The sequence below is a fragment of the Patagioenas fasciata genome, chromosome 24 (assembly GCF_037038585.1).
Source record: "Patagioenas fasciata isolate bPatFas1 chromosome 24, bPatFas1.hap1, whole genome shotgun sequence".
NCBI lineage: Eukaryota > Metazoa > Chordata > Aves > Columbiformes > Columbidae > Patagioenas > Patagioenas fasciata.
In genome coordinates, this window is record NC_092543.1 from 4032437 (window position 1) to 4058920 (window position 26484).

At 43.8% G+C, this 26484-nt stretch overlaps 1 protein-coding gene across 3 annotated transcripts; it reads left to right on the forward strand.

Moving 5' to 3' along the window:
• Positions 1-7: 7 nt before the first annotated feature.
• NCAPD3 (non-SMC condensin II complex subunit D3) lies at positions 8-25208 on the forward strand. 3 transcript variants are annotated; one of them, XM_065855757.2, is made up of 35 exons: positions 8-113; positions 278-432; positions 1322-1484; positions 1928-2106; positions 2572-2751; positions 2903-2964; positions 3234-3321; positions 4304-4437; positions 4747-4819; positions 5409-5534; positions 5718-5970; positions 6484-6567; positions 6723-6806; positions 8739-8812; positions 9699-9833; positions 10609-10829; positions 11966-12157; positions 12495-12592; positions 12708-12823; positions 14216-14323; positions 14847-14958; positions 15053-15160; positions 16176-16414; positions 17143-17222; positions 18339-18476; positions 18804-18937; positions 19088-19293; positions 19895-20005; positions 20419-20577; positions 21164-21336; positions 21520-21641; positions 21766-21843; positions 24151-24225; positions 24325-24385; positions 24478-25208. In XM_065855757.2, the coding sequence occupies exons 1-35, from the start codon at positions 62-64 to the stop codon at positions 24599-24601; spliced, it is 4497 nt and encodes a 1498-aa protein (XP_065711829.1). In that variant the 5' UTR covers positions 8-61; the 3' UTR covers positions 24602-25208. The 3 variants fall into 3 exon arrangements, with proteins under 3 accessions (XP_065711829.1, XP_065711832.1, XP_071654932.1); XM_065855760.2 differs by having other exon boundaries at positions 6484-6546; XM_071798831.1 differs by lacking the exon at positions 8-113 and adding an exon at positions 171-191.
• The last annotated feature ends 1276 nt before the right edge of the window (positions 25209-26484 follow it).

The window sequence follows — 26484 nt, forward strand, 5'->3', positions numbered from 1 at the left end:
GCTCCGCCGCTTCCGGGGGTTTGGCCGATCGGCGCGATTGGCCGCTTCGAACGGCGGCGGGATGGCGGTGGCGGCGGCGCTGGCGGCCTGGAGGCTGCGGGACGCGGGCTCAGGTGCGGGCTGGGGGGGCGGCCGGGCCGCGGGTGCGCCCCGACGCGGGGGGGCGGGCGGCCGGGACGCGCACAGATCAGGTAACGACGGGCGGCACTCGCGTCCCAAACCGTTGTTCCCCGGGACCGTGTTTATTTTGGTGTCTGATGCTCCGTTTTCCCGCCAGTCTGGGCGAACACGGTGTGGGATCTGGACTTCATCGACGTCGAGCCGCTGGATCCCCTCATCGCCGAGGAGATCGCGGGCGGCGGGCTCGATGCTTTCACCCACCTCTACCGGGCCCTGTCGCCCTTTGCTGGGGAGGACCAGGAAAACAGAGAGGTGAGCTCATGTTCTGCTTCATAAACTCAGAGGCCCTGGGCTTTTCTGCCATTCGAGTCTGTCCTGCCCTGAAGTTCGCAAAATAGTCTAAAACTGTCCCAGACGTTTCTTGTCATATGTGTCAGAATGCTCCTGTGGAAATCACAGGATGTCAGGGGTTGGAAGGGCCCTGGAAAGCTCCTCCAGTGCAATCCCCCATGGAGCAGGAACACCCAGCTGAGGTTCCACAGGAAGGGGTCCAGGCGGGTTTGAATGTCTGCAGAGAAGGAGACTCCACAACCCCCCTGGGCAGCCTGGGCCAGGCTCTGCCACCCTCACCATGAAGAAGTTTCCTCTCAAATTTAAGTGGAACCTGTTGTGTTCCAGTTTGAACCCATTACCCCTTGTCCTACCATTGGTTGCCAGAAGCTCTTTCAAAGTTTAAAAGATATCTTCATAATATAACATAATACAATATCATATACCCTGTAACATAGTTATTACAAATATTTAAATGTATTTTATATAAAGGTATTAATACATATTTTCATATGTATTATATATAGAGGTATATAAACAAACTTATCAGGCCTGATAACCGTATGCAGAGCAGACTTTCAGGAGACAAGATTCTTAGAAAATAAAAAATGTAATGGAGTAGAATAGCAGAAGGGCTGGCTCAAGCTGGGCACCTGCGCAGAGGTCCGCCCAAGCATAGAAAACTACAGACTTTTATATCATTACAGTCAGTTCAGACCATGATTCAGTCCAATAGCAATATTTCACCGTCAGGTCCTTTGCTCCCCATTGGACCCTTGCAGTGGCAACTGTTATAATGTGAATGGTTGCGGCTTGTAGGGAGCAATGTTATTGCAGGATTTCTCACTATTACGTGTGTGTCTTGCTGCAGAATATCTGGATCTTGTTTGCCGACAACAACTTTCCTCCCAGCGCGCTCGTGGCGGTGCTGCATCACTTTGTCCACGCCGGCCAGCATCAAAGGGCTAACGCACAGCAGCGGGTTTGCGCTCTTCACGCGGCCGGGTTGTACTTCTTGCTGCTGGAAATCCCAGGTGAGCCAAGGGATGTGCCTCTTTATGGGTGGATAAAACATCGCCCAGGCAAAATCAGCTTTCTGCCATTTATGAGAATTCTGGGTGGAACAAGTGGCAGCTTTTCAACAGTGAAAACAGAAGTATTTCTTTAAAATAACCAGCAGCTGCAGTTTTCCAGCAGGTTCATTCACAGCATTATCCTTCGTTATTCAAGGTTAACACATTTTGCTGCTGTGCAGTAGGTTACCAGCTAGAAGGGGTCAATCAGATCCTACCAGACAATGTCACCACTGATGAGATGTCGTCCTGATGCAGTTTGCCTTTGTTCAAACAATTCTTTCTTCTTCTACTCAACTCTCTTTGTCCTGAACATCTACTTGGCTGTCAAAGCAAATGGCCAGATGATTTGATGCTCACTGTATTTTGTCTGGGAGATGGCTGATGTTGTGTTTTCTGGACAGGCAGCATAATTAACCAGCTGTACCATCAAGTGATGTTTGATAAATGCCTTCACACTCTGACAAAATGTTGGCCTCAAGAACCAGATCTGATGAAGAAAAGAAAGAAGATGCACTCTCAAAGCTCTCAGACCAAGGCAAGAAGAAACAGAAAGAAAGGAAAACCACACAGGAATGGCAATGTAAGATGTTTGTTTAATCTCTTCAGATACAAATCTCTATTACTAAGCGAATTGTTGGCAAGCTGTTTCACTTCTAGGTCAGTGTGATACTCTTCCTCTTTTTTTACCCCTGTTTAAATTCTTAACCTTGTATTCAGCAATTCAGCTGTGTTCTTGATCCTTTACCTGTTATTAGGAGTTTCAGGGGTCTGATGATTCAAGGTTAACTGCAGTTTCCTGGTTGCTGACTAATAGAAAAAATACAGCTTATTTGTCTGTGGCATATTGTTAGAAAGCTCAGTAGCAGATGGAGGCTTTTTTTCACTGTTAAGTGTATTAACTAATCTGAAAGGAAATATTTAGGATTTTGGATGTGAAATCACGTAGGACTTAGCCTGAGAACTCTATGAAGCACCAAAATCTGCAAAAGAGATCAGGCAGTGCTGTGGGACAGGATGGTGCTGTTTCTCTTTTCTACCAATGTAGATGGAAGAGATATTGGAAGAGGAAGAGGGAGAGGAGGAAGATTGTGAAGACATTTACTTTTCAAAGGACGAACTGCTTCAAATTCGCAACTCAGTCTTCCTTCTTCTGAAAAACTTCTTAAGACTTCTACCGAAATTCTCCCTTAGAGAAAAACCTCAGTGTGTGCAGAACTGCCTGCAGGTAATAAAATTCAGCTCAAGGAGACTTCTGTCCCCTGACACAAACTGGTGGTGTTCTCTAGTTCTCTATCGTCTGACCCCCAAGCATCCAAGCAGACCAGCACGTCTTGCCCTCACGTGAATTACCTAAGCTTGGTTTTGTTTCCCCGCAGATCTTTGTTGAAATGATGAGCTTTGAGCCAGCGGTACACGAGTTGGAGTTTTCAGCAGCAATGTGAGCGAGTCGTTCTCAATGTTTAGACGGTGCTTTGAGCAAGTAAAGCGCTCAGTGCTTGTGTTGTTATTATCCTGCTGATGCGAAAATGAAAGCAGTGATTTATTTTGTGAAAGATAATTAGAACATGTTCCACCTAGCTAACAGTAAAGAAAACATTTAGTGAATATTGAGTGTTCTCTAGTCAATGAGCACGTTTAATTGTCATAGTTGTAGTAAATGGTTCTCTGATGAGAGATGAAGACACCTCTTTGCCTCCTTTTGCTTAGGAATGTTAATGAAGCCAAGTACATACCTGAGCTGGCCTATCATGGACTGCGATTGCTGTGTTCCCCTCTACATGGTTCAGAAGATAAGGTAAAAGCTGGACAAAATCTCTAAAATCCTCACTGCAGTGCTGGAAAGGAGTAGTTGTTTCTTTCCTTCTCTGCGCATAATTTTTGTTTGCACGTTTTTTACTTTTTACATCGGTTCTACGTTTTGTGTGCGTGCACAAGTTTGCTGGGTCAGACACACGACGCTGTTTTCCACCCCGGTCCTTATTTCCTGTGGCTTGTATGATGATGCATCTTGTGTGCATTGAATTCTGCGCTCTTGTGACTCTTGGGGCAAACAAATTGAAAACAGGATAGCTACAGTGGCATTAGATCTCCGTATCTTAAAAAAGAGAATTTCAGGTTGCTGCGTTTGCCTGGAATTTTCTTGTTTCGTGCTAGGTGGAGCTCCAGCACCGCTTGCCGTGTGCTGTGGCACTGGCTTGCAGCAGAGAAGCATGATGGGGAAGGGTTATGCGCAGATGTTGGTAAGCAGGGCTGCTTCTCCTTCACAGGATATTTGTCATGATGGAACAGCCAGTTCTACCAGAAATGCCTCTGCAGCTTTGCATTTTTATTTTGTTAAATTGTCAAGCATGGTTTATCATCTCCCGCTTACCTGTGTGCCCAAAGTGCAGCAAGAAAGCTCCAAAAATTCGAGCGTGCCTGGTGGTAAAACCATGCGTTTAGTTTAAGGCGTCTTCTGTGCAAAAAGCAATGAATTTCCTCAAGTTCCAAATGTCTGGTGAATTGGAGCCCACTGCTTTGCAGGGATCTGTTGATATGGCCAGGAAACCCTTTTTAGGCTCTACTGGACTTGTATGAGAGCATCCCGGCTAGGAAAGGTATTGTGTGTATTAATGGGACCTCTTTGAATTATTCTGCTGAACTCATGTTTTGACAGGTCCTCTTATTTGGATCTAAGTTTGTTTTGTTCAGATTTATGTCATAAACCTGGCCAGAATGCTTATCTCTGGGCTCCAGTTGCTACTGAAGTGAACCTGAGAATAACCTTTTCTTTCCAGATCCTTCGTTGTGTCTTCCAGCGAAATCTCAATGTCATTCTCATGGTGGAGAGTGGTGCGAATTCCAGATGCTCAGTCCTTGCAATCACATCAGCTGTGACTTGTGCCAGGAATCGGGCTATAAAATTCATCAGGTGACGTATAGGGCTCTGGCACTACCCTTCCCTTTCTTCTGGCACGCCTTTGCTTAACTGCTCGGTTGATAAAGTGATGAGACAAACTGACACTGACTTTGAAGCTGTTTGTGCAAATGAGGTTTAATTAAAATGTCTGTAATGGGAATTCACTGAACTTGCTGTCGGAGGGGAAAGAAGATGCTGCTTGACAGACAAGTGACAGCGAGTGGAAGGGACCTACCTTCTATATTTTGCTTTGTGTCGGTTTTTCAGGTCATTAATTTTTGCTCTGTTATTAAAATTTGCTATTCTTTTTCTTCTGTGCAGTTCTGTAGTAGATGAGCTGAAAGAAGCCGTTTTTCCTGTTCTCCGAATATTACTGCAACACATCTGTGCCAAGGTATGCTAAGCTTTGTTGCATTTTGAGCTGAAGAACTTATGTGTGGATACACTGCTGTATCTGTAACAGTTTGGAGATCCATTTTCACAGTGTTTTGCAAGGCATGAAAGGATTTTCATCATTTGCAAATTTATTGACAGCCTGATTGCGTTTCGTTTTTATCTTTATCAGAGTTTTCAGGTGTCTTAAAAATAGTTTCACACCGTGAGAGAATACTGAGGCCGAACACTTTCCCCTCATTCACGATCGGTTGTACCCTACTCATGACCTTTCCAAAATTTGCTGTTGCTTTTAGCACTGTTTTGGAAGAGGGAAGTGAGAGCTATGAGAGTTCTTTGCCTAGCTAAGTATCAGAACTAGCCATCTACTCTGGGTTTAATCTAATCTCCACCTTTGCCTTGGGGAATTTGCTGTGTGGTTGTGCGGGGAAGCTGAAGTAGTGACCAACGAAGCTGTGATTGTTCTCCCAGTCCTTGTTGAATATAGTGTCATTAAATAAAAAAATACCTATCCGAAGCCCTGAAATGCCATTCTGGCTTCTTGAGCAGAGCACCAAAATATCATACCATGCAACTGCCCTTGATTTTAGGTCCCAGATAAGGCTGATTATCGCACGTATGCTGCACAGGCCGTGGTGAATTTGCTGAATAAACTCCCTTGTAAAGAGTTTGCTGACTTCATCGCTTGGCTTTATAAATACTCACTCAACACGAAAGTAAGTACATCTCTTTTATGTTCCAGGGTTCAGATACAGGAGTATTTTGAAGGCGAAGGGTTCGATATCAGTACTGAGTAGCGTTGTTGTTATTGCCAGTGCCTAAAAATGGTTAAAACGGAGCGGGCGATGCCCGTGTCTTTGTCCACACTAACCGAGCACCTCGTGTGCCTTCACTTCCAGACTGCTTACAGAGTGTTTGCCCTGGATGTAGCGTTGGCTTTGTTGAACGTGCCCGAGAGGAACTCAGACAGCTCCTTGTCCCCGGATCTTCAGAAGTTTCTCAAGCATAAGTTTTTAGTGCAGGTCATGGTGTTTGGCCGGTGTTCGGACAAATCGCCCGTGGTCCGCAGCAAAGCCTTAAGCTGCTTTGCCCAATGTCTCGACATGGAAGTGGCTGCTACCTTGGAGAGCGTACAGGACTTATTACAAAGCTGTAAGTATTATGGGTAAGTTAGATAATGAAAATATTTCTTGAACGTTCTGGGGAATAATTACTGGGAGAGAGGAGAACAAGTTGTCAGGAACTTAAAAATCTGCACATAATGTCCTTGTGTATTGTGTCATAATGAGAAGGAAGACATGAGTCTTGTTACTCATGAAACCTTATATTTGGAAGGGATTTATGTGGTACTAAATAGATTCCTCCGTGAGATACCTTTGAGGGGTATTTACAGACGACTGAAATTGCTCATTGAAAAAAGTAAAAAAGCTCATTCTTGCCTGACAGTTGATTAAATCTTGAGTTGCCTTTTGCTTCTGCTAAGTTGTTTTGCTCGTGATTGGCATTCTGAACTCCCTCAGGTGTGGTGAAGGCCAGATGGCACAATTGAGAAGTGTGCACGTAGCATCCTACGGCTAGATTACTCGCCTGAAAAAAAACGGGAATGACAGAATATCCAGAATTAAAATACTTCATTTAATTTCTTTTTATATTTCTTTTTGGCAGCCTCTGACCATACAGTCTTGGAATCAAACACAAACACTGCGTGTATGACAGTCAGTGCAGAAGGTATAGAGTCATTCTCTTATAGTAAGTCTCAAGCTTTTCTTAGCATGACATTTTCTAGAAATATGCGTATCTGTAAAACCTAGGGCATGCATGAGGCTCTCTGTTTAGCAGTGAACCAGCTTGCTGAGTGAACATATGCCTTTTTTTTATTCTTCAACTCTTCACTTTTCTTTCAGCTATGTCCGACCATCCAAGGGCGGCCTTACCGACTTTCAAAACTATTGAGTTGTCAGACAGCAGCGGCACTGCTGCGCTTGACGGTATGTCAAAGTTATATCGGCCTTTTCAGATCACTTTTCAAAACCTTAATTGGACATTGTGAAATGTATTCATTGTCCATTTTTCAAAGGAAGTGGAGAGAGCTTTCTGTAGAGCTGTTAAAAAACACTTATGGGTGATGAAGGGGGTGGAAGTGCCAGCCAGAAAGAAATACTATTTCCACTCTAGGCTGAAAAATACTTTTAATCTTGCCATATTGACGTTCATTTGCAGTAGTGTGGTGGCAACACTTGTTGAAACACAGGTAATTTATTCTTTACAAAAAAGATGGTAATTGATGTGGGATATAATACTTGTAACTCCATACATTTAAGGGTAATTAAGTCTCTTGCTCCAGTGCACAAAGAACTAATAGGGATTTGCTACATAAACCAGAGCACCTTTGGCTGGCACTGTAATGTAGGGAAGAATTCACTTCTCTGCAGCATCAGGTATTGGCTGGAGTTGTAAGCAAAGTGTGAGGTTAAATGAACTGGCACAAGCAGCTAATTCTGATTTGTTGACAGCATGAAATCAGCATGTAAGTTGGTTTTTGTGGCCACGATGTCCCTTCTTTGAATCTCTTTTCTTTTCCTTTCTGTGTGAAAGCTTTTCCTCCCAACCTTTCGGCCTCTGCGGTATCTTTGCTCTGCGTTCTTGCTGTTCACCTCTCTTGAACCGCTGACAATTCAATTTGCTGCTTGGTTCACATCCTGCGTTTGTGTCTTTGTTACACATCTCACACTGCTCTTCACATGGGATCTCTCTCCCTATCTCCATGAGCCAGGCTTCAATCTTCTCCATTGAAAGCCTTCTTTTAAAACATTTCACTGATAAATTTCATTAATCTGCTCTTTCAGATAGAAAAGTCCTCCAGGCCACCTAAGGTATTGTGTATTCCCTGTTTAGTCGCAGACTCCTTGTGGCAGAGGATGCCTGGTTTTGTATCTGATACCCAGCTGAGCATACACTTGGCACTCGGCAAATAAAATTAAGAAGAGGATTGGATGAAAAAGGGCTGTCTGGAGCTCAGGAGGATAACTGGAATACGGGGCTTTGCGAGTCAGTCAAGGTGCATTAGCAAAGCTGTCTGGCACACGCCGCTGTTTGGCTTACGCCGCTGCTAATTTTGCACTTTTGTGAAGGCCAAACAGCTCGTGTTTTCAAAGCGAAATAAATCTTAGCAAGGATAGTCGGAACGTGCTGAATGCACGAGGGCAAAGATAAGGAGGGTAGAGATAATCTGCAGGGTGAAGTGTGCACAGCCGAATTACCCCTGCCCAACAGTACATAAACATTATGTTCCCTCGATAGCTCTTTGCCATTTAGAGCTCAGGTTTTTTGTTTGGTTGGTGGTTTGTCGGGTGTGTTTGTTTGTTTCTCTTTCGTACAATCAATGTCAGTTGGCGAAGTGTGATTATTTTAGCAGATTGGGTCACCTTCACGAGAGCTGGGCTGTTTTAACGGCAAAATCTTGCAATAAGAAGGTTCTGTGCTGTTGCTGTCAAGCTGTTCTCAGGAGGAAGATGCTATTACATTTAGCTGCCCATTAAGAAAGCGCAGATCAAAGCCCCTTTTCACCCTTTGGTAAAAAATTGTTTTCAAACTACTTTTGATTAGTTCCCTGTGACTAATCCTTTTTCTTAAAGGCGACAGCGGGGATCTCCACATGAATCTCTCTAAGTAACAGATCTCCAAATTTGGCATATATTTGGGAAATCTTCCTTAATACTGTGAGAAATCTAACAAACAGCACTAAACAGAAACCTTAAAAGCAATGGTAAAACGCTTGAAATCGGTAATGCCAGCTTGCAGTAGCCCGTTTGAATGAATCAAAAGGTGAGAAATAATTGATTGTGGCTCTGTGTATCCAGTGGTGTCATTTCAGAAGCTAAATGACGTGGGTAATTTCTTTTTATCACATTTTGGGCTAGGAAAGGAAGTCATGGCCATACTGAGACAGAGGGCCGGGGACGAGAAAACCCACGTGAGGAAATCTGCTCTCCAGGTACGGTGGGTTTTGTGTGCTTCCCAGTGATTACCCAGATTACCCAGCTAAAATAAATAATCAGGCCATAGTAGTGTAGGGAACTGGATGTGCTTTTACCCACCTGTAACTTCTTGCTATTCCTGCAGAGTGCCTGGGGGCCTGAAAAAGGTCTTGTTTACTAATTCCTGATAAGTAAATAATGCAAGCGTGATGATGGAAAATTTTTCCAGTACTCTCGCTGCCATTCTCTTATTCCGTCATTTAGAAAGAGAGGCTCTTTTCAAATGTCAATAGGCATTTCAATTAAGCAACTTCCTTATAAACTGAAGCATATTAGCTGCTTAGTTTGTTTTGACCTTGTTAACAAAGAGATTAGGTTATTTCCAGCCTCTTCTCGAAGTATTCAATGCTTTGCTTGGTGCTCAATTTTTTTAATGAAGTCATTAGCTTTTAAAGGGATATGCTTCAATGAAAATTTCATGGGTTTGAAAAATACGCGTCTGCTGTTCACTGCCTTTCAGCTCACACACTGATCTGAGCTACTCAAGTTAAGGCTGTATGATTGTTTTGATGCTTTCTGATTAAACAAAATCACCTCTTTTTTATTACCAGGTAAAAAACATGGTGGATACAAGAGGCACGTTATTTTCAAGGGGAAATTGTGACATTTACTCTACCGAAATGCTGTTATATAATCGGAATAACTGAAAAGACGCTTTCTTGTTTCATTCCACATCTCTGATTGTGCCTCGTATTCATAAATTGTTAATGCGATATTTCGCTCTCGCCGAGATAAATTAATCTCTAGTTAAAGTTGGTGGGGGGTAGATTGTATTTCTGATTTGCTACTTAATGCGCGTGGCCTGTGTTCCCAACGCCGCCGCGCTGGCATTTGGACTTGCAGGTTATTACGAACATCCTGAAGCACAACGTGATCCCTTGTACTGCAGAAGACTTGACCCCTCTCCAGGAGCGGTGCCGGGACCCCGCGGTTTCGGTGCGGAAACAAGCCCTGCAGTCCGTCACCGAGCTCCTTCTGGTGAGAGAAACGTCCCAGCAGCTTACACAGACCTCAGACGGGCAAACCGTGGGTTAAAACATGGGGGAAACAGTCAAATCTGGTTCACGTCATTTGTTCGTTCGGTGGATTTCATTTTATGACACTGTTTTAATTTCTTTTTATTACCTTTTGACGTGTAAGTCATGACTCATTCTTATACATGGTTGTGATTTATGTAGGATGCTTCCAACTGTTGGAAACATTTATGTTCCTGATTGTTGATTTATGTGTCATGGAGAAAATGTTTATGCTGCTGGCCTTCTCGAGTTAAAAAACCCCTGAATCACTTCACTGAGATGTAATGTGTAGATCATAGCACTGCAATATTTCTCCTCCTATTTATTCACAAAGGGTTAGTAACTTAGGCTTGGAGATACAGGGTTTATATTAAGCAAAGCTCTTTTTTTAAGTATTTTTTTCAGTGTTCAATCATCTGCTGTACAGCTTTATTGTGATACTGTTACAATTATTTATAGGGTTTCAAAACAAAGTATTACGATGCTTTAGCAGAAGCACCAGGTAGCTTGATGATAGATATGATCAAATACGTTGTGGTGCCAAGGAGGAAAAGTTCCCTCATCCCATATACTGCCATATTGTGTGTTGGTTGAGCAGGATACTGAGGCTTATTAAAAGTTATTTTGAGAGTTAGTAACTGAATCTGGAGGTTTCTAGGCCTTTGCTGATCTTACCCATGCATGTAGGCTCCTACAACAATTGAAAATGTTTCTAATACAACGCGTGTCTCTCTCAGTCTCAGCCCAACAACGTTCTGGTGCAGAAGGCCTGGTTAAACGGAGTGGTGCCTGTTGTGATGGACACTGAAAGTTCTGTCCAAGAAAAGGCCTTGGATTGCCTCGATCAGCTCTTGTTGCAACATATCAAAAGTTACAGTAAGTTCAGGAGTGAAGATGGAGAGCAGGCTCTCGCGTGGGACCTCCTGACCCTCTTGAGCTCAGAAAACCAGGAGCTGGAGTAAGTGCATTTGTCCCTTCGTTGTGGGTTCTGATGGCTTTTCCATAACAGCCCTTTGTCCAGTGTGTCAGATGTTTTCATTGCCTTAACTATGTTAGCATTCAGGGACAAAATCCACCTTTTTTTTTTGGACTTTTAATCCTGTTCGAATACGCAACTCTTCCTTTGCAGAAGGAAATTGCCTATTGACTGGAGGACTAAGATAAGAGTAGGAGTTTATACTCTCAGCAGTCTCATTCACTGTGTGGCCACAGACCATTAGGTGTCATAGTTCACATATTGTTTAAATGCACGTGCAAGGATAGAAAACTAAATTTATTGGGGTTTTTTCTTTAAGCTGTTTGAACTCCCTGCTTGAACTGGTATAAGTGCATATTAGTGGTAGAGATGGAAATTCGTATTGCGAGGGGCTTGTGTTGCTCTGTTAGTTCTGGGCCAGAAGAGCTGCTGAAAAGTGCAGTTTTCCTTTGGGTGGAAGATTTTCATTTGCAGCTCTTGTTACCTGTGCTCTCTCCCTGAACTCCAGGGTTCATACCCAGGAGCGTTACATACTGTTCTCAATGTGTGGATAGCCGCATGAATATTAAAGTCCAATGGAGGTGTTCTGATGACAGAAGTAAGAGAGGATATATAAAGAAAGGAGAACGTCGCCTTTTATTAATTCTGATGTACAATATGTTACTTGTCTCATGACAAATAGAGTTATTCTGCCTTTTGCAGAATGCTGTGGGAAGAAGCAGCAGAAATGAGATGACACACAGCATGACAAGGACACAACATTGATTAAAGACAGCTGTATGTTTATTAGTCAACAGGGCATAATTGCTCAGAAATAGCAAATGAGATACTGGTTGTGCTGCCTTGCCAACCTGTGAAACTGTTCTAATTTGGGCTATTTTATAACAGGGTTTGCAGACTCATGGCACCTTCTTCTTCATGACCTTAGAGTACCTTGCAGCTTGAGAAATCTCAGAACTCTTTCAATGTGACTAGGGTTAAATAGAAAAATGAGCAAATTACAGTGCCTTAACATCACTGTGTCCTGTCCCATTATGGGTATTAAACAACAACTACTAGAAAGTCTTTGTTACAGATTGCCGAAATTACCTTTTCTTACTCTTCTTCCTTCCTTGTAGCCGTTACTTGAACAAAGCTTTTCATATGTGGTCCAGACAGAATAAGTTCACCTCCACTTTCGTCAACAATGTCATGTCTCATGTGGAAACAGAGCATGCTGCACCGGCTTGGATGTTGCTTGCTAAGGTGGCACGTTCTTCACCCAAGCTGAATTATTCCAAGATCATTGATTCATGGGATGATGTCAGCAGGTATGTGCGTGCTTTGAACTCCATCCTCCCTTCTGCAGGAAAGAGGAGGGGGCGAAGAGGAGGAACAAAGCAAGAGAGCACTTTCTGCCCTTCCAGATTGCTCTTTAGCTGCTTAGATCACAGTTCTTTATTCAGACAACCGGTTCTGTAGCTGGGAGGCAAGCAACGGCCCACAGATTTGTGCAGTAACCAACTCTTACGTTAAGCTTTTTGAGTTTTCATTTGCTTTGACAGGTCTGCCTTAATAATGCATATCCCAGATGAAAGGATTCTTCTACTGTGATTTGGTGTTGTTCCTTAGTGTTAACGTTAGTTTGTCGGCTCTGCTGTTTTTCAGGCAGCAGAACACGAGCACTGATACTGCAGGACATGTCCTGTGTGTCATCGGTCATGTTGCAAAGCACCTCCCTAAAAGCACTTGTGAGAGGCTGATTGGTGAGTGGCCCTGAGAAACCGCACGCTCATCCCTTCCATCTTAACTTATTTCTTCTCTATAAGCAGTTGATAAGCTTAGAAAATGCTCATTTTATGCGTATGATCTCGTTTTCAGATAATATCAAGTGCTGGCTGAAGGAGTCTCAGTGTCCCCTGGTGGTGATTAGCACAGCTGTGGAAACTCTGCAGAAGCTCTGCCACGCGTGTGCAGATGTGCTGGAGGAGGCGCAGGTGTGACTTCAAATACATCTTTTAAAATAGCTTGTCTCACACTTAGGAGGGCTGTCTCTTGAAGGCAGCATCAGCCTCCGGTCTGTCGGTTGATGAGCTCCTTAAACAAAGAGGATCTGACTCCAACAGTAACTTGAGTCTGTTCTGCTCAGCTCTCGTGCTTTCTTTACCACAGTTCTGGTGGAGAACATCTTGTAGCTAAGGATGGACTTGTAAAAAATCTTTCTTCAGAAGGATTCCTTCTCCCCCTTTACCTGAAACCCTTGCATTTGCCTTCTGTCAAAGTTTAGGGGGTTCCTCAAGAAGACCTGTTGCTGTGCCTTTATGATATCAACTATTTCTCAGGCTTGGTCCAGCGCGAGGCTGGAGGTTGATACTATAAGCTCTGATTATTCTATATCAGAGCTGCTGTAGATACACATCTTTTCTAGACCTCTTTCATGGGGCCAAACAGGGTGTTAATAACACATCATTTGCACGTTCCTCTTTTCTGCCCGCGTTTGTTTTATGCCATAGCTTTGTTCCGCTTCTGTCGCGAGAACGTGGGTTATCCTTTGCTGGTAAAATAGAGATCTCAGCCTGAGCACAGTTGCAAAGATGCTAAAACTGATGCAGATCTCTCTTGCTAACGTTTTCTTTTTGTATATATCTTCTGTTTCTCTTTCAATATTGATGACAGCTATTTTATAATAGGCACGCCAATAAAGTTTAGTAAATAGTATGTGAAAGTGCACACTCTGTGCTTTAGAAGCCAGGGTGGATCGATGGTTTCTTTTTTGATTAATTGACAGTCAGAAAATCCTCCCCTGTATGTTGGCTTACAACCAAATGCACACGCTCCTGTGCGCTGGTCACTTGAGCACTTCCAACAGCTTAGCTGCCGTAAATATATGCATTTGGTTTCTTATGTCACCAGTTTTAGATGACAGAAAAAGAGAAACAATGCTTTATTATCATCACAGTCTGGTAGATGATTAGCTTCTTTTGTTTTCCCTCCACCCCTCAGAATTAGCATTGTTTTCATTTGAATTGAACTGCATTTTTCAAAACCACATTTGAAAATTCAGACAGACAAATGTGTTGGGTATACATGAAATAGTCACCTAAATCCTTCTTGTTTAAATCTGTTTGATTTCTATAATGAAGTAAACGTAGGCCTGGGGATCATTAGAAGCCAGATTCTCCAAGGTGTTTTGACACTTGCACACGTCCTTTGATGTGCAGGAAGAGTTTTCAAGCTCTAAGGCACTGACTGATTGATTTCAATAGAACCTAGATTATTAAAAGCATATAAGGACTTTCAGATTAGGGATTCACGTGTGAACAGATATTACAGCTACATTTTGTTTAATTAATAATGTGCCAAATTAATTTTGTTCAATTATGCAACAGGAGCTGCTCGACCAGGTGTGTGGCGATTTAGTGTCCACCTGTGAAAGCTACATTTCAAATATAGTCCTCAAAAAGGACGGAGCAGAGAAGCTGCAAGAAGATCTCTTGGTAGGTTTGGTTCCCCTTCACAGGCGGGTCAAAGCGTGTGGGTGTACTTGAAATTGGTGTTCTGTAAAGTTCGCGCCAGTAACTGTGTTACACGGGCAAACACTGATGTACACGCCTTGTGTGAAAGCTTGTAATGAAATCTGGTATTTGTGCGCCTGGGAGCCTACAAGGGTTTGATACATCAGCAGTTGCTTTAAGGATATGATAGCCCATGTATTTTTAATAAAATGACATGGGTTTTTCTTTGCTTTTCCACTCATGTTTCTTAGATGAGCTGTTTGGGAGATAAGTCTGTAAACAGGGTAGAATGAGGAGTATTTCAATATTATTAGTAGATGGGGGTGTTGTAGCATATTAAACTCATACACGCCCCATTTCTATTTCAAAGCTTCACCTTCTGTTCTCTGGCCACTCTCTGATGGAATATTATGTTGTTTTTGGAGAAGTACCATACCGACTGCTGCTAACTTCATTTGCAGCTCAGCCGTTGCCTTTTGACTGCAGCGTTGCTTTTCCTCTCTAGGTGAGACACCTCTTCATGTTGGGGGACGCTGCTCAGCAGTGTCCGGCCAAAGTGGAGAAACACATCTTTCTTTTGATCCAATCCATTCTGGCCGCTGTCGACAAGGACCAATGTGAGCCTCTCTCCTTACTACCTTTTATTTTGCATTTGCAGACAACACGTTTACCAGAAAAGCACGTTTTCATTCCTGACCTATTCTTTCCTAGTGTCTACTTCTGCGGATAGTGAGGAAATCCCAATGTCTCAGCCGCTGTCCCAGTTCGGAGTGTCAGCCATGCCTCCTGTGGTCAGAGCTCACGCAGTCATTACCCTCGGTAAGTGCCGTCCTGCAGGAGCAACGTGCCCTTGTATATCCGATTCCCCCCCTGGCTGGTTCAGGTGCTGCTCCAAAGCTGTGTCAGCTGTAGCAGAGAGCCACAGTGTTTGCATTGCCTCAGCTCAGAGCTTGGAGCGAGGCAAATATCCATGGTAACGAGTTGCACAAGCTGTAAAACCACTGCCCTCTACACAACTGCTTCTCAAGGTGGCTAATTCATTACTAGTGATGAATAATTAGCAGCGTCCTTCAGAATTGTACTGTGTTTGTACTCGGAGTTGGTTGCCGTCTGGCTGAAGGATCATAATATATGTAGTAAGGGACTCAACACTTGTTGAAGAAAACTTGGTGCTTTTGGTGCAGTTTAGAGCAGAATGTCTGCACGTAGTTCCTTGTTCTTCTCAGCATGAACCAAGAACTGCTTTGTGATACAAGCCCGATCAAATCTACATCTCCAGGATTATGGAAAGTACTAAAGTGAAAGTTCTGGTTTTGTAGTACTTCTGTGGTTAGGAACAAGTCTCGTCCCTTACAGATAGTATTATTCTTTCCTTAACTGCTTTGGAAAGCTTAATCGTTTTGTACAGAGCTTAGAAACAGTTAGGGAGCAGTCATGTTAGAAGGCAGGCTATTTTATATTAAGTTGCTTTAGTGATGCTCTTAGAGGTGGGTGTCTCCCTGCTATGCCTATGACAGCTGGGGCTGTTCTTTTTAGCTGCTTTGAATAATACCCTGTACACAGAAATAGTTCTCTCCGAAGGAGGGAATTTGGCATAGAGACCCACTCTATAGGTCTAAGAGGAGTTCGGAAGAACTCCTTGAAGTATCATTTCTTTGAGAGATCGTGCAGATTGCTCATCAAGTTTCAGCATGTGTTTCTTGTTTATTCCCCTGTTTACTTCCTGATTCCTTTCTTGGCTTATATTGGTCTCAAAGGAGGCAATAAGCTGGGCTGGGGTGCTTAAGAAGAAGAATATATTCACAGCACTGACAGTCTCGTCTCTGTTTCACAGGTAAATTGTGTTTACAGCACGAGGAGCTGGCAAAGAAAAGCATTGCAGCTCTAGCTAGAGAACTGGAGGTGTCGGGTGACGTGCCCGTTCGCAATAACGTTGTCATCGTTATGTGTGATCTATGTATCCGCTACACATCCATGGTGGACAGATACATTCCCAACATTTCGTTGTGTCTGAAGGACCCAAGTCCCCTAATCCGTAAGCAGACGCTGATCCTGCTCACCAACCTTCTGCAGGTAAAGAGAGGCCCCCCGCACGTATCCGATAACCCGCTCAGGTCCCTCTGCCGTGCTGAATACTGGCAACCTGACCAGTGGGTGCATTGCTTGTACCTTGATTAATGTGCATTTAATCAAGAAGACTTTAAACTATGTATTTTGTTACTGCTTTTTCTTTTTTATTTCCTACCTAGGCAGAAATCATATTGAGGACACTTAAGGCAGTTGGATAATGAGATTATTTTTAGGCAGTGGCTCCATCTTCTTGTCTTCTCCTTGTTTCTTTGAATTCTCTTCAACTTCACTCCTATATGAATGAGTATAACAAATATCACAGCACCTTTTTCTCCTGCTGTCTCTGCTTATTGTTCTAAAGATATAAATGTTGAGAGGCTCAAGATGTTTACCTTCCCAATGTTCATATGAAGCCAACCAAGAGAGATTTGGAGTGCATTTGGTTCTGAGAACAGTGTTGAAGAGCGTGTGTGCCTTGGGATGGCAGAACAGATTTTTCATGTTTCTGCTTTGTTACTGATGCCTGTGGTGAAGCTAGATCCTTGCCAGCGTGGCATTTATGCTGTTTAAAGCATCCTCCAAAACATCGTCTTCTTGGCGTTTATTCTGTGTGCCTTTAGCTGAAGTTGTATAGCTTGCTCATTCTGCTCGGCTCCATCAGATGTTGTCCCGACTACACTAGGTTGATTCTGATTCAGGGTGATAATTCATTGTCTGCTGATTTCTTACAGGAGGAGTTTGTGAAATGGAAAGACAGTCTCTTCTTCCGTTTCGTCAGTGTCTTGGTGGATCCAAATCCAGATATTGCCAGGTAAAATACTCATATGTAAAATAAAGGACTTGAAGATCAGAGATGTAATCAAAGGAGTCTCAGTCCTGCACCTTCAGCATGCAGAGAGAAAATTCAGGGAGAGAGCAGATGATTTGCGCGTTAACCTCTTCACTCATACAGTCGTTCACACTTCAGAGTCTGCAATGGTAGCAAAGGATCTGGAGTACTGGTTTTGTTTGGAGAACAGGGTTAATTATCTTCTTTTCTTATATGGTATGCCTCATCTCTTTAAACCTACTACATTTGGTAATACTTAGACATGTAAGAGGAGGTATGCACGCTGCCTTTAAGTGCATGTTTATAAAGTTTTTGTAGGTTTTGAGTTCTCAAGCTGCTCAGTTAGGTGAGAAATGAGAGCGGGGCTGGTTTCTCCAAGGCTGGTAGATCGTGCGGGGCTGCTGGATGCAGAGGAGACTTGGACACCTTGCTACTTGTTTCTACCTGGAATGATCAATCTGAAGATCAGTGTTTCCAGGGCCGTCAACCTATCCTCACTTACTAGTGCATATTCACGCTCTCTTTTTTCTTCAGTGAGTTTTTAATATGTAAAAATGTCTTTCCAGTAGATGGTGACATTGCAGCATCATGTTCGTAGAGCTTTAGCTAAAAGCTCTTTGGGACCCCTTTTCTTTGCAGCTGCATTCAGTAGCTGTGTCCAGACAAAACGTGTTCTTCATGTCTGGGATTGACTTGCAGCTCTTGCAGGACTTTTGGTGATGAACTTTTTGCAAAGTACTGTAAATGTCTTGGCCGCAGTGAAACTTCAGTTATTTTAATAATGCAAGTATTGTGCCTTGTTTCAAATTCAAATTTATTTCTGTGTCCGTTTACTTTAATGGCAAAAAAAAAATGAAGTAATATTATGGATGCTGAAAACATCAGTCTCCTTCTGGATAAAAAAAGACTTAAAGTCAATAAGTTGATATCCTCGTTCAAGCGTAGATGAAGCCGGGCAAGAATTAAACGTGGTATCGAGGGAGACTTGGCAGAGGAAAAAACATCCTCCTGCTTTACGTCTTGTGAGCCTACAGAGTGTTTCAGGGGTGGCTTTTAGAAGCTGCCTGATGATAAGATCGTTCTTTTCCTCTCTTCCAGCCTTGGAGAGTTCTGCTTGGTGCATCTCTTGCTGAAGAGGAATCCAGTCATGTTCTCCCAGCACTTCATTGAGTGCATCTTCCATTTCAATAGCTATGAGAAACACGAGAAGTACAACAGGTTCCCCCAGAGCGTGCGGTCCGTCGAGCACATTTGTATCTCCTTATTGCTAAATGTTGGGTGGTCTGGCCGTGCAGCTTTTGGTTGCAGCAAAGCGCTCATGGTGCTTCATAATTATGTGTGTGATAGGAGGGAAACAGCGTTAAATTAAGAGTGTCCTGCCTTCCCTGTGACGCTGCTGTGAGGACTTTGGCATGTAATTTGTAGGGGCATGTGGGATCCTAACAGGTTTATGGGTCTTGAAAGTGACATTCCAATATTCCTTGCTGATTGAAAGTCTGACTGTTTCTGCGTGAGTTCGCATAATGTGACTTGGCCTTTGTAAAATCTCTTGCTCTGCCACAGGGCGAAGAATCTCTTCTCTCTGAAGGGAAAAGACAACAAGGAAAAAAGGATGCGTATCTACAAGTTCCTGCTAGACCACTTTACAGATGAGCAGAGGTTCAGCATTACAACAAAGATCAGCCACAGCATCCTAAGTAAGGGTCTGTCTTTAGAAATCTGGCAGACAAAGAATTAGAGTCTGTATAAAGCCGCTAGGCTCTCAGTCCAGCGGTGTTATCTTCCTATCTTCACTGGCACTGCTGTTCCCAGTAAAACACCTCTTATTTCTTCCCCATGTGTTCCAGCATGCTTTGTAGATAAGGTCCTTCCATTGGACCAGGAAGCCAATGAGCTGCTCTCGGATACATTTGCAGTCCTTAGCTGCAAAGAAATCAAGCTAATGATGATGAGATCAAAACCCGGTGAAGACATTGAGCCTGATGAAGATGAAGGTGAAATGGCAATGGCCAATGCCGTCATGCAGGCAGCACAAAAAAAGCTCATCTCACAGGTAAATGGTACTCGATCTGGTGTGGGAAGAGGGCTGGCCAGTGTACTGGGAGGAATTTTACCTCTTTGTGACGGAGAAACTTGTGCAAAAATTGTCCAAATAACACAGTGATGACGCACTGTGCTCTTGGGCTGTTAGTCAGGCTCTGTCTGTAGGCACAGTCTGGTCTGAGGGCACCTGTGGAAGCACTGTGTGTTGTAATAACAAAACGTTACGGCTAAATTTGGGAAGGATGCTTGTACTCAAGGGGTTGGTTGGCATGATCAGAAATGCATTTCCTCTGAAGTCAGTGAAGCTATGCCAGGCTCTTTTTGTTCCACAGATGTCTTATTGGTAAAACATTTGAGCGTAACAGTGTTTTTAGGTGCACCTTTTGGCAATTTGCCTTCAGTGTGAGAATTGACTGAATTAGTGATGCATCTTAAAAGACTCCACTTAGGTTAAAAGCCTATGTACATGTATGGGGCATAAGAGCAGGCTTAATTGCAGTAATTCCCTTGCTACGAAGTGATAACGCTTCTCACTTAGGCCATTCATCTAACCACAGAGTGGCTTCTCCTTTATTGCATCGTGTAACTGTTCATGCCTTGTTCAAACAAAGGTTCAAAAGAAGAACTTCATAGAAAACATCATCCCAATAATCACGTCACTGAAGTCTTTGATGGAGCAGGAGAGGATGCCAGCTCTTAGGGACCTTATGAACTACCTGCGGGTAAGCAGAAGTGTTTACTTGGGGTTTTTTCCCTCTCTTGAGTTAATGTGTTAGATGTGCAACCAGTAATGGAGCGAACAGCCTTCTTAGAAGGAAATTTAGAAGGCATATGATGTTGTGACACTGCCGCTGTGTTAAATAATGTAGGAGGTGGAGGGATTTTAGATAAGGATCTCACAGTGTGTTACGTGTGAGCCTCCTCAGTGGAACGTAGGCAGAAAACTTGAGTGCTGGAAAGCTTTTCCATGTTCTGAAGTACAGATTGGAATCGAAACTCTGAGTCTGTTAAAAACACCTCTGCTCTACCAACTGGTATTTCCTTTAGCACTCAAACAGCTGTGATCTGAATGGAGACGTGAATCAGTAGTCGGGAGAGATTTCTGAAAGAATTTAAACCTTCGTTGTTGCTCCAGGAAATGATGCAAGATTACCGAAATGAAATCCAAGACTTCTTTGCTGTGGACAAGCAGCTGGCGGCCGAGCTGGAGTACGATATGAAGAAATACGAAGAGCAGCTGGCCAGGGAGAGGGAGTCAGAGCAAGAGCAGGTCCCGGCAGCGCAGGCAGAGGTGGTGGGTGCCATTAACTCTGTCCACGTGCTGTCTCTAAAGCTGGCGTACACTTAACACCCAGACTCTCCGTGTACCTCGTTCCAGCACCTTTAACAGAATGGTTATGTAATGTTCTCATATCTCTTCGCATTTGCCAACAGAAGCTTTGGTTTCAGAGTCATTTAAGATGCTCAGAATAACAACAAACAACACGTGTTAGTCAAAGAGGAGCAGCAAATAATTAATGTAAAAATTCGATTTAAAAGAAAACCAAGTCTAATTTGCCATTGGCTGTGCTTACGTGTTGTATTGTTCCCTGTTCCCAAAGTGATAAAGATGATAAACTGGTTAAAAAGGGTTCATTGTGTCTGACTTTAGGTGTATACAGAGTGGGAACTTACCTATGTTGTAGTCGTGCAGATCCTCTTTTAAAGTCAATGTAAAGAAATAAGTATGTGCTTGGGTCAACTGTCCTGAACTCTTTTAAATACCTACCTTAAAATGAGATAACTTCTACCCTGGAAGTACCTTTCCCTCTCTTCTATCTAGGGGTTTCTACACATGTATCCCTTGTTAGACATATGATATTTTCTCCTGTTTTCTGTAGCAACCTCCATCTCTGGAGAGACCTGTACCTTCTGGTGGCTGCGACAATAATGCTCCGTCTCCTGTAAGTGGGAGACAGTCCCCACCGCCACCTAGATCAAGTCATTCCTCTGTGCCTCTGGAGTTTGCTACACCTAGAGCTGATGTTCCGAGACAGCCTTTACTTGGTCACAGGTACGGGTTTCTTTTTATATTGCCAGTTATGACATTCTGCAGAGCCATTGTTTATCCACTCCTTACCTGCAGCATCATCTTCTCTGTTACATTTGGTGTTTAAGGGATTGGGAGGACATTACATGCATCGAATCTGGGCTTGCAGGAGGAAATCACTGTTCTGTCGTGTTTTTTGCCCTGTAGGCCAGCATCCCTGAGCACACTTGCCATCCTCAACTCTGCCAGGAAAGCAGCAGAAGCCAGAAGCAAAAGCGTTGGGGGAAGGTTATCGGCTGTATCACTTCCATTAGCTGGCAGCAAGCAAGGTAGGGAGCTTGCTGCAAACCGATCTGGCGTTGGACTAGATCTAGTTGACACTCTGCTTTTTAGACCCTTGAGGTCTCTGAGTGAACGCATTTCTATCCTTAACTATTTCCTTGTTATTTCTAGCGTCATTTCGAAGCCTGAATCAACAGTCTACTGCGGAAAATGTTGCTGTGGTGGGGCGTGCAATCAGCACACCAGAACGTAAGTATAACCCAAAGGAACCCTTTCCAAATTGGGCTGAGCACTCATTCTCTGAGAGAGGTAGGAATGCATGGTGCCCATAATGAGCAGAGAAAACCAGTCATTGATAGCTGTAGACTCTCTATTTATCCAAATAGTTGTACTAAATAAGAACTGCTCTGAAATTGAAGGCCTTAGATGAATGATGTACATAGGAAAGGACTGAAATGAGCATTGGGGAAGATAAGATTTTTTTTTACTCTGCTGTGGAAATTTAAGAACACACAGAGAGGGATCTCTAATACACAAATTGTGAGTCTGCAGTGCTTACATCCTTTGCCGAACTGCCGTCTCACAAAATGTGACCTTCAAAAGTTGGGTTTTATTGGGATGCTTTCTGACAGCCCCGCAGCATTCTGCAGCAGTTATAGCAAAACACAAGCGGAGCTGAGTTCCAGCAGTAGATTCCCCTCCTTCACATCAATTAACTATGAAACTCCTCGAGGGCATCTCCACGTAGTGCGATTTGCGAGTGTGGGGAAGGTGAGTGTCCGACGGCGGCGGGGAGTTGTTATGGGGAGGGGTGATGTTCCAGAAGCGCAGCTGTCCGGCTGTGCTCTGCCTCTCTGTGCACCCCCGACCCGCACGCACACCCGACCCGCAGCCAGCGAGGCAGCCAGCTGGGACGCAGCCTGCAAATACCTGACATCCGCGAGCAGGCAGGAGCAAACCGGCGGCAGCGATGTGCATCCACTGGAAAATCTGACCCTCCTCTTCCCTGTATGCCCCACTGTTTGCCTAGATTTGTCTGCCTTGATGTTTCTCTTTGCCTGAGCAACAAGCAGTGGTATTTGTGCAAAAAACAAAAAATTGGGGGGATGTTTTTAGAGAGCAGAAATCTTTAAGCGCCGTATCTCTGTCTGGAAGCTTGCATGGCTGTTTCTCTTAAGCGCCATATGGTGGAAAAGAAAGAAGAACGTTAATCTGCAGTGGTACTAGGGCTGAATTCCTGCTTGGCTTCGAGGCAGCATGTGTCCTTCAGTGGGGAGACAAACTGTACAGAGCAGCATCGTCACTTCAGCTGGCGTGCGTTGAGCCATCTGCATGGTGGCGCTGGGTCTGGCAGGCTGATAGACAATCAAAACAAAACGTTTTGATTTCCCTGGTATATCATTCTGAAACTATTGGAGATGCAGCTCTTTGTGAAGCAGTTTGTGCTTGAGAAGTTAAGGACAGCTGTCTCTCTCTTTATCTCCTTGGTCTGTTCTGGCTGTCACTGTCTGCCCTGCTGTGTTTGAGTCTCCCCCTCAACTCCTGCGCGTTGAGAATGTCTCAGTGGGCCTGGGCAAGTGCAAATTGCTCGCTGTGGTACATGTTGTGAAGACACCACCTTAGACTGCATGGGAAGCCCTACTTTATGACAGTTCTCAACCGTTTCCTCCCTCCCTTCCTTCCTTTCACATACATTTCTCATTAACCAAGGTAACTTGTTAAGGCACACGCTGCACAAAGTCAGGATGCTTGCAGGTTGGTCTTGAGAGATGCAGAAGCCAACTGAGGCAGATTGATCGAGTTGGATTTCCACTACAAGCTTCAGTGTTTCCCTTCCAGGACAGGGAAGCAGCTAAAGAGCAAACCCAGTTAGTGTGCAGAGAGAAGTCTTTCTAAGAGAGTTTCCAACTCCTGCCCTATAAAGCAGTTTCTACATTAATTCCTTGTGAAAGGTTCTGGGAAACATGAGCATAAAACAGAGCATGGAGCAGAGTAAAATCTGAATATTGTGACATCTCTCCTGAGATAAATGACAGGAAAGAGACAGCTGACAACTGTGGCCTGTTCGGGCAAGCTAAACTCTACCTGGGTTCCTTGTCAAGCGGTTCCTCTTGTCCAGCTGCAGGCAGCTTGTCCCAGAAGGGCTGTTGGGGTGCTTTGTCAGGCATCAGGGGCCCCGTGTTCTGCCTCGACCAGGCAATTGCTCTGAATCTGGTTTATTGTGAAAAATGGCAAAGCTTCGGTGGAAGGTGTGGCTCCCCCGCTAGGAGGGACAACGAGGTGCATGACCGAGGTCCCATATTTCAATTAACGCACACAAGGAAGGCTGTAAGGCTGGGGTATGAAGCTGATGTGCGCAGATGGCCTGTCAGATTCAGCACGTAGTTTGGAGGCTGAATGGGAGACACTGAGATCTGCTGGCCTGGAAAAGATATCTGAATGTGCTCGCAATTAACTGGATATACTTTGTGACACTGAAGCGTTCTCCTGCAGCATGCCTTGCCCTCTGGCTGTGTCACAAGCTGACTGCTAATATGTGGAGGGTTTTTTTTTCAGAGACCATTAATGACTTGACTTTCGGTGCTGGGGTTAGCGACATCAGCTCAGCAGATACACCTGGTTCAGCTGCAGGCAAGTCAACTTTGTGATTCTAACTTGAGGGGGGAAAACACCTAAATGATCAAATCCGTGGCATTTTTAAAAATATTAAAATACATGCATTATTTTCAGAAAAGAACGAGGCTGAGGATGAGCCGAGAGATGTTATCTGCTTGACATCACTAGAGGAACCGTAAGTTCAACACAGGTCTGCAACAGCGATCACAGTGAGAAAAATTGGTAAAGTGCTTTAAAATAAATGGTCATTCTGCTTCCTCCTTGTAGCCCCTCCGTGCCACAGATGTGGAAAGTAGAATCACCAATAAGGAAAAAAAGCAGCCAGCGTGTCCCTCTGAGACGGTCCCAGCGGCGAACTCCACTGAAACCAAACAACGGATCCGTTCACTGAACTTTTGTACAGAATCATCATGTTGCCTGAGATCTGTCCTTTTCCTCTGTAATTATAAATCACTGCGGGGACATGTCCTTCCTTCCTTATCTATTCTTCTTTGGGTTTGAAGTGAAACTGTGTAGAATATGGGCACACAAAGCCTGCTTTAGCACATGTATATATTATAAGCTGCTGCTGTTGACAAAGCTCTCTGGAGTGCTAGAAAGCTGTGGTATAAAGAGAGGCTTGCTCTTCACTCAGAGGATGTATAATTTGTCCATTTGGAAACGTAAGAGCATAATGTTGCCGCAAGCTTAGCAATAAATGCATTCATCACAGCTTGCAGGGAAGCGAGTGGCTCAGCTTATTCACTCCATCCCTCATTGTCCCTCTGGGTTATATACTAGAGTAGCTTTAATTTGAACAAAGGTAAAACAGCTTGTCACTGCCACACCCCTAAATCTGGTAATTGCATGCTACATCACCTCTGATTTGTTGTGCAAACTCCTGTGTGTATGAACAGCCTTAATGTTCTTTTATATGGAATATTTCCATTCTTGAACTGTGTTATTTCTAACTATTAACATTTTATGAAAATAAATGGTTATGGAATAAATTCCACCCACATTTTCTCCCTTCTTCTTGATCTGACAGAGAAATTAGTTTTTCTATAGATTTCTACAGCCTCTAAGTCTCTTCTACTACATTGCTGGTATCTTGTGCACTCGGTTCAATTAACGTTGGACCCAGCAGCTTTTAAATATAGACTCTTATGTGACGGCAAGCAGGATATGAGTAACTCGCTAAAATCAAGGTTGGTAAGTCATGTGCATAGAGCTTTGTGCTCTGCACAGATAACTGGTTTATCATAAACACGCTGTGCAAATGGTGGAATCTGACCATTCCGGAGTCTCTCTGATGCCATGTGAACCTGACTGAAGTTTTTTTCTGTCATTAACTTCTATTACAGAGCTCTTGTCCTAGATTTCATTGGAACTTGAAAACGGAATCTGTTTTATTCATGCTGGTTTGTCTTACTCAGACATGAGCAAAAGAAACGGAGTAGGCTTTTCTGCACAAGTGGAAACAAGGAGGCTGAGAGTGCTTTTCCACAGCCCTTCCAGAGGCACTTACCTCCTGCACTGGAATCTCAATTCGCCATCTCTTCCCCTGTTCTGCTTTGAAGATCAGAGGAACCTTCAAGTAAGGTTAAACTTTATTCTCCTGGGAACAGGGGACATATGCAACGGCTTAAGCAGTGGTGATTTATGGTCACATCCATTTAGTTTGTACCTTCTCTCCTGCCTTAAATTACTGTTTAACCACTGTCCTGGTTTTGTTAAAAACAAGTTTCTCTTTTAGTGAATTTGCCTGTCAGCTCAAGCCTTCATGTCAGCTGCATTTTCCTGGAGAACCCAACACATGTTTTGGTTAAACCCAGCAATGGAATGCAAACTTATTGATAAGCACGGATGGACATCTCGCGAGAGGGGCAACGAGAAACTGATGACCGAGAGACTGACCAATGGTGTAGAACATTCCATTCACGTGAATACTTCGTATAAAAGTCGGAGATCACGAGGATCTCGCCCCTTTTGCTTCCCTTTTTTCCCTTTTTTCCTCATGGCTGACATTAGGAGAGGACCTTGCTGGTCGTCCCTGCGAACTGAGGCCAGTGAGAGACTGAATCCAGCTCCGGTTGGCTGCAGAGTCCAATCCAGGACTTTGGGTGCTGGCTCTGCAGTTGCTGAGACTTACAAGATTGGTTTTGTACATTTTGTATTATTTTCTCTATTCTTATTAGTAGCATTAGAAAAACATCTTTAACCTTTCCAACTCTCTTCTCTCTGTCCTTCTTTCTCTCCCGATCGCCTGTCCTGAGTGGGAAGGGGGGAGAGGGA

Coding starts and splice junctions, on each gene's coding strand:
- NCAPD3 (XM_065855757.2), top strand. CDS start 62: ATGGCGGTGGCGGCGGCGCTGGCGGCCTGGAGGCTGCGGGACGCGGGC. Junction 12,824..14,215: donor ATGTGCTGGAGGAGGCGCAG/GTGTGACTTCAA, acceptor ATTATGCAACAG/GAGCTGCTCGACCAGGTGTG. Junction 20,578..21,163: donor CGGCAGCGCAGGCAGAGGTG/GTGGGTGCCATT, acceptor TGTTTTCTGTAG/CAACCTCCATCTCTGGAGAG.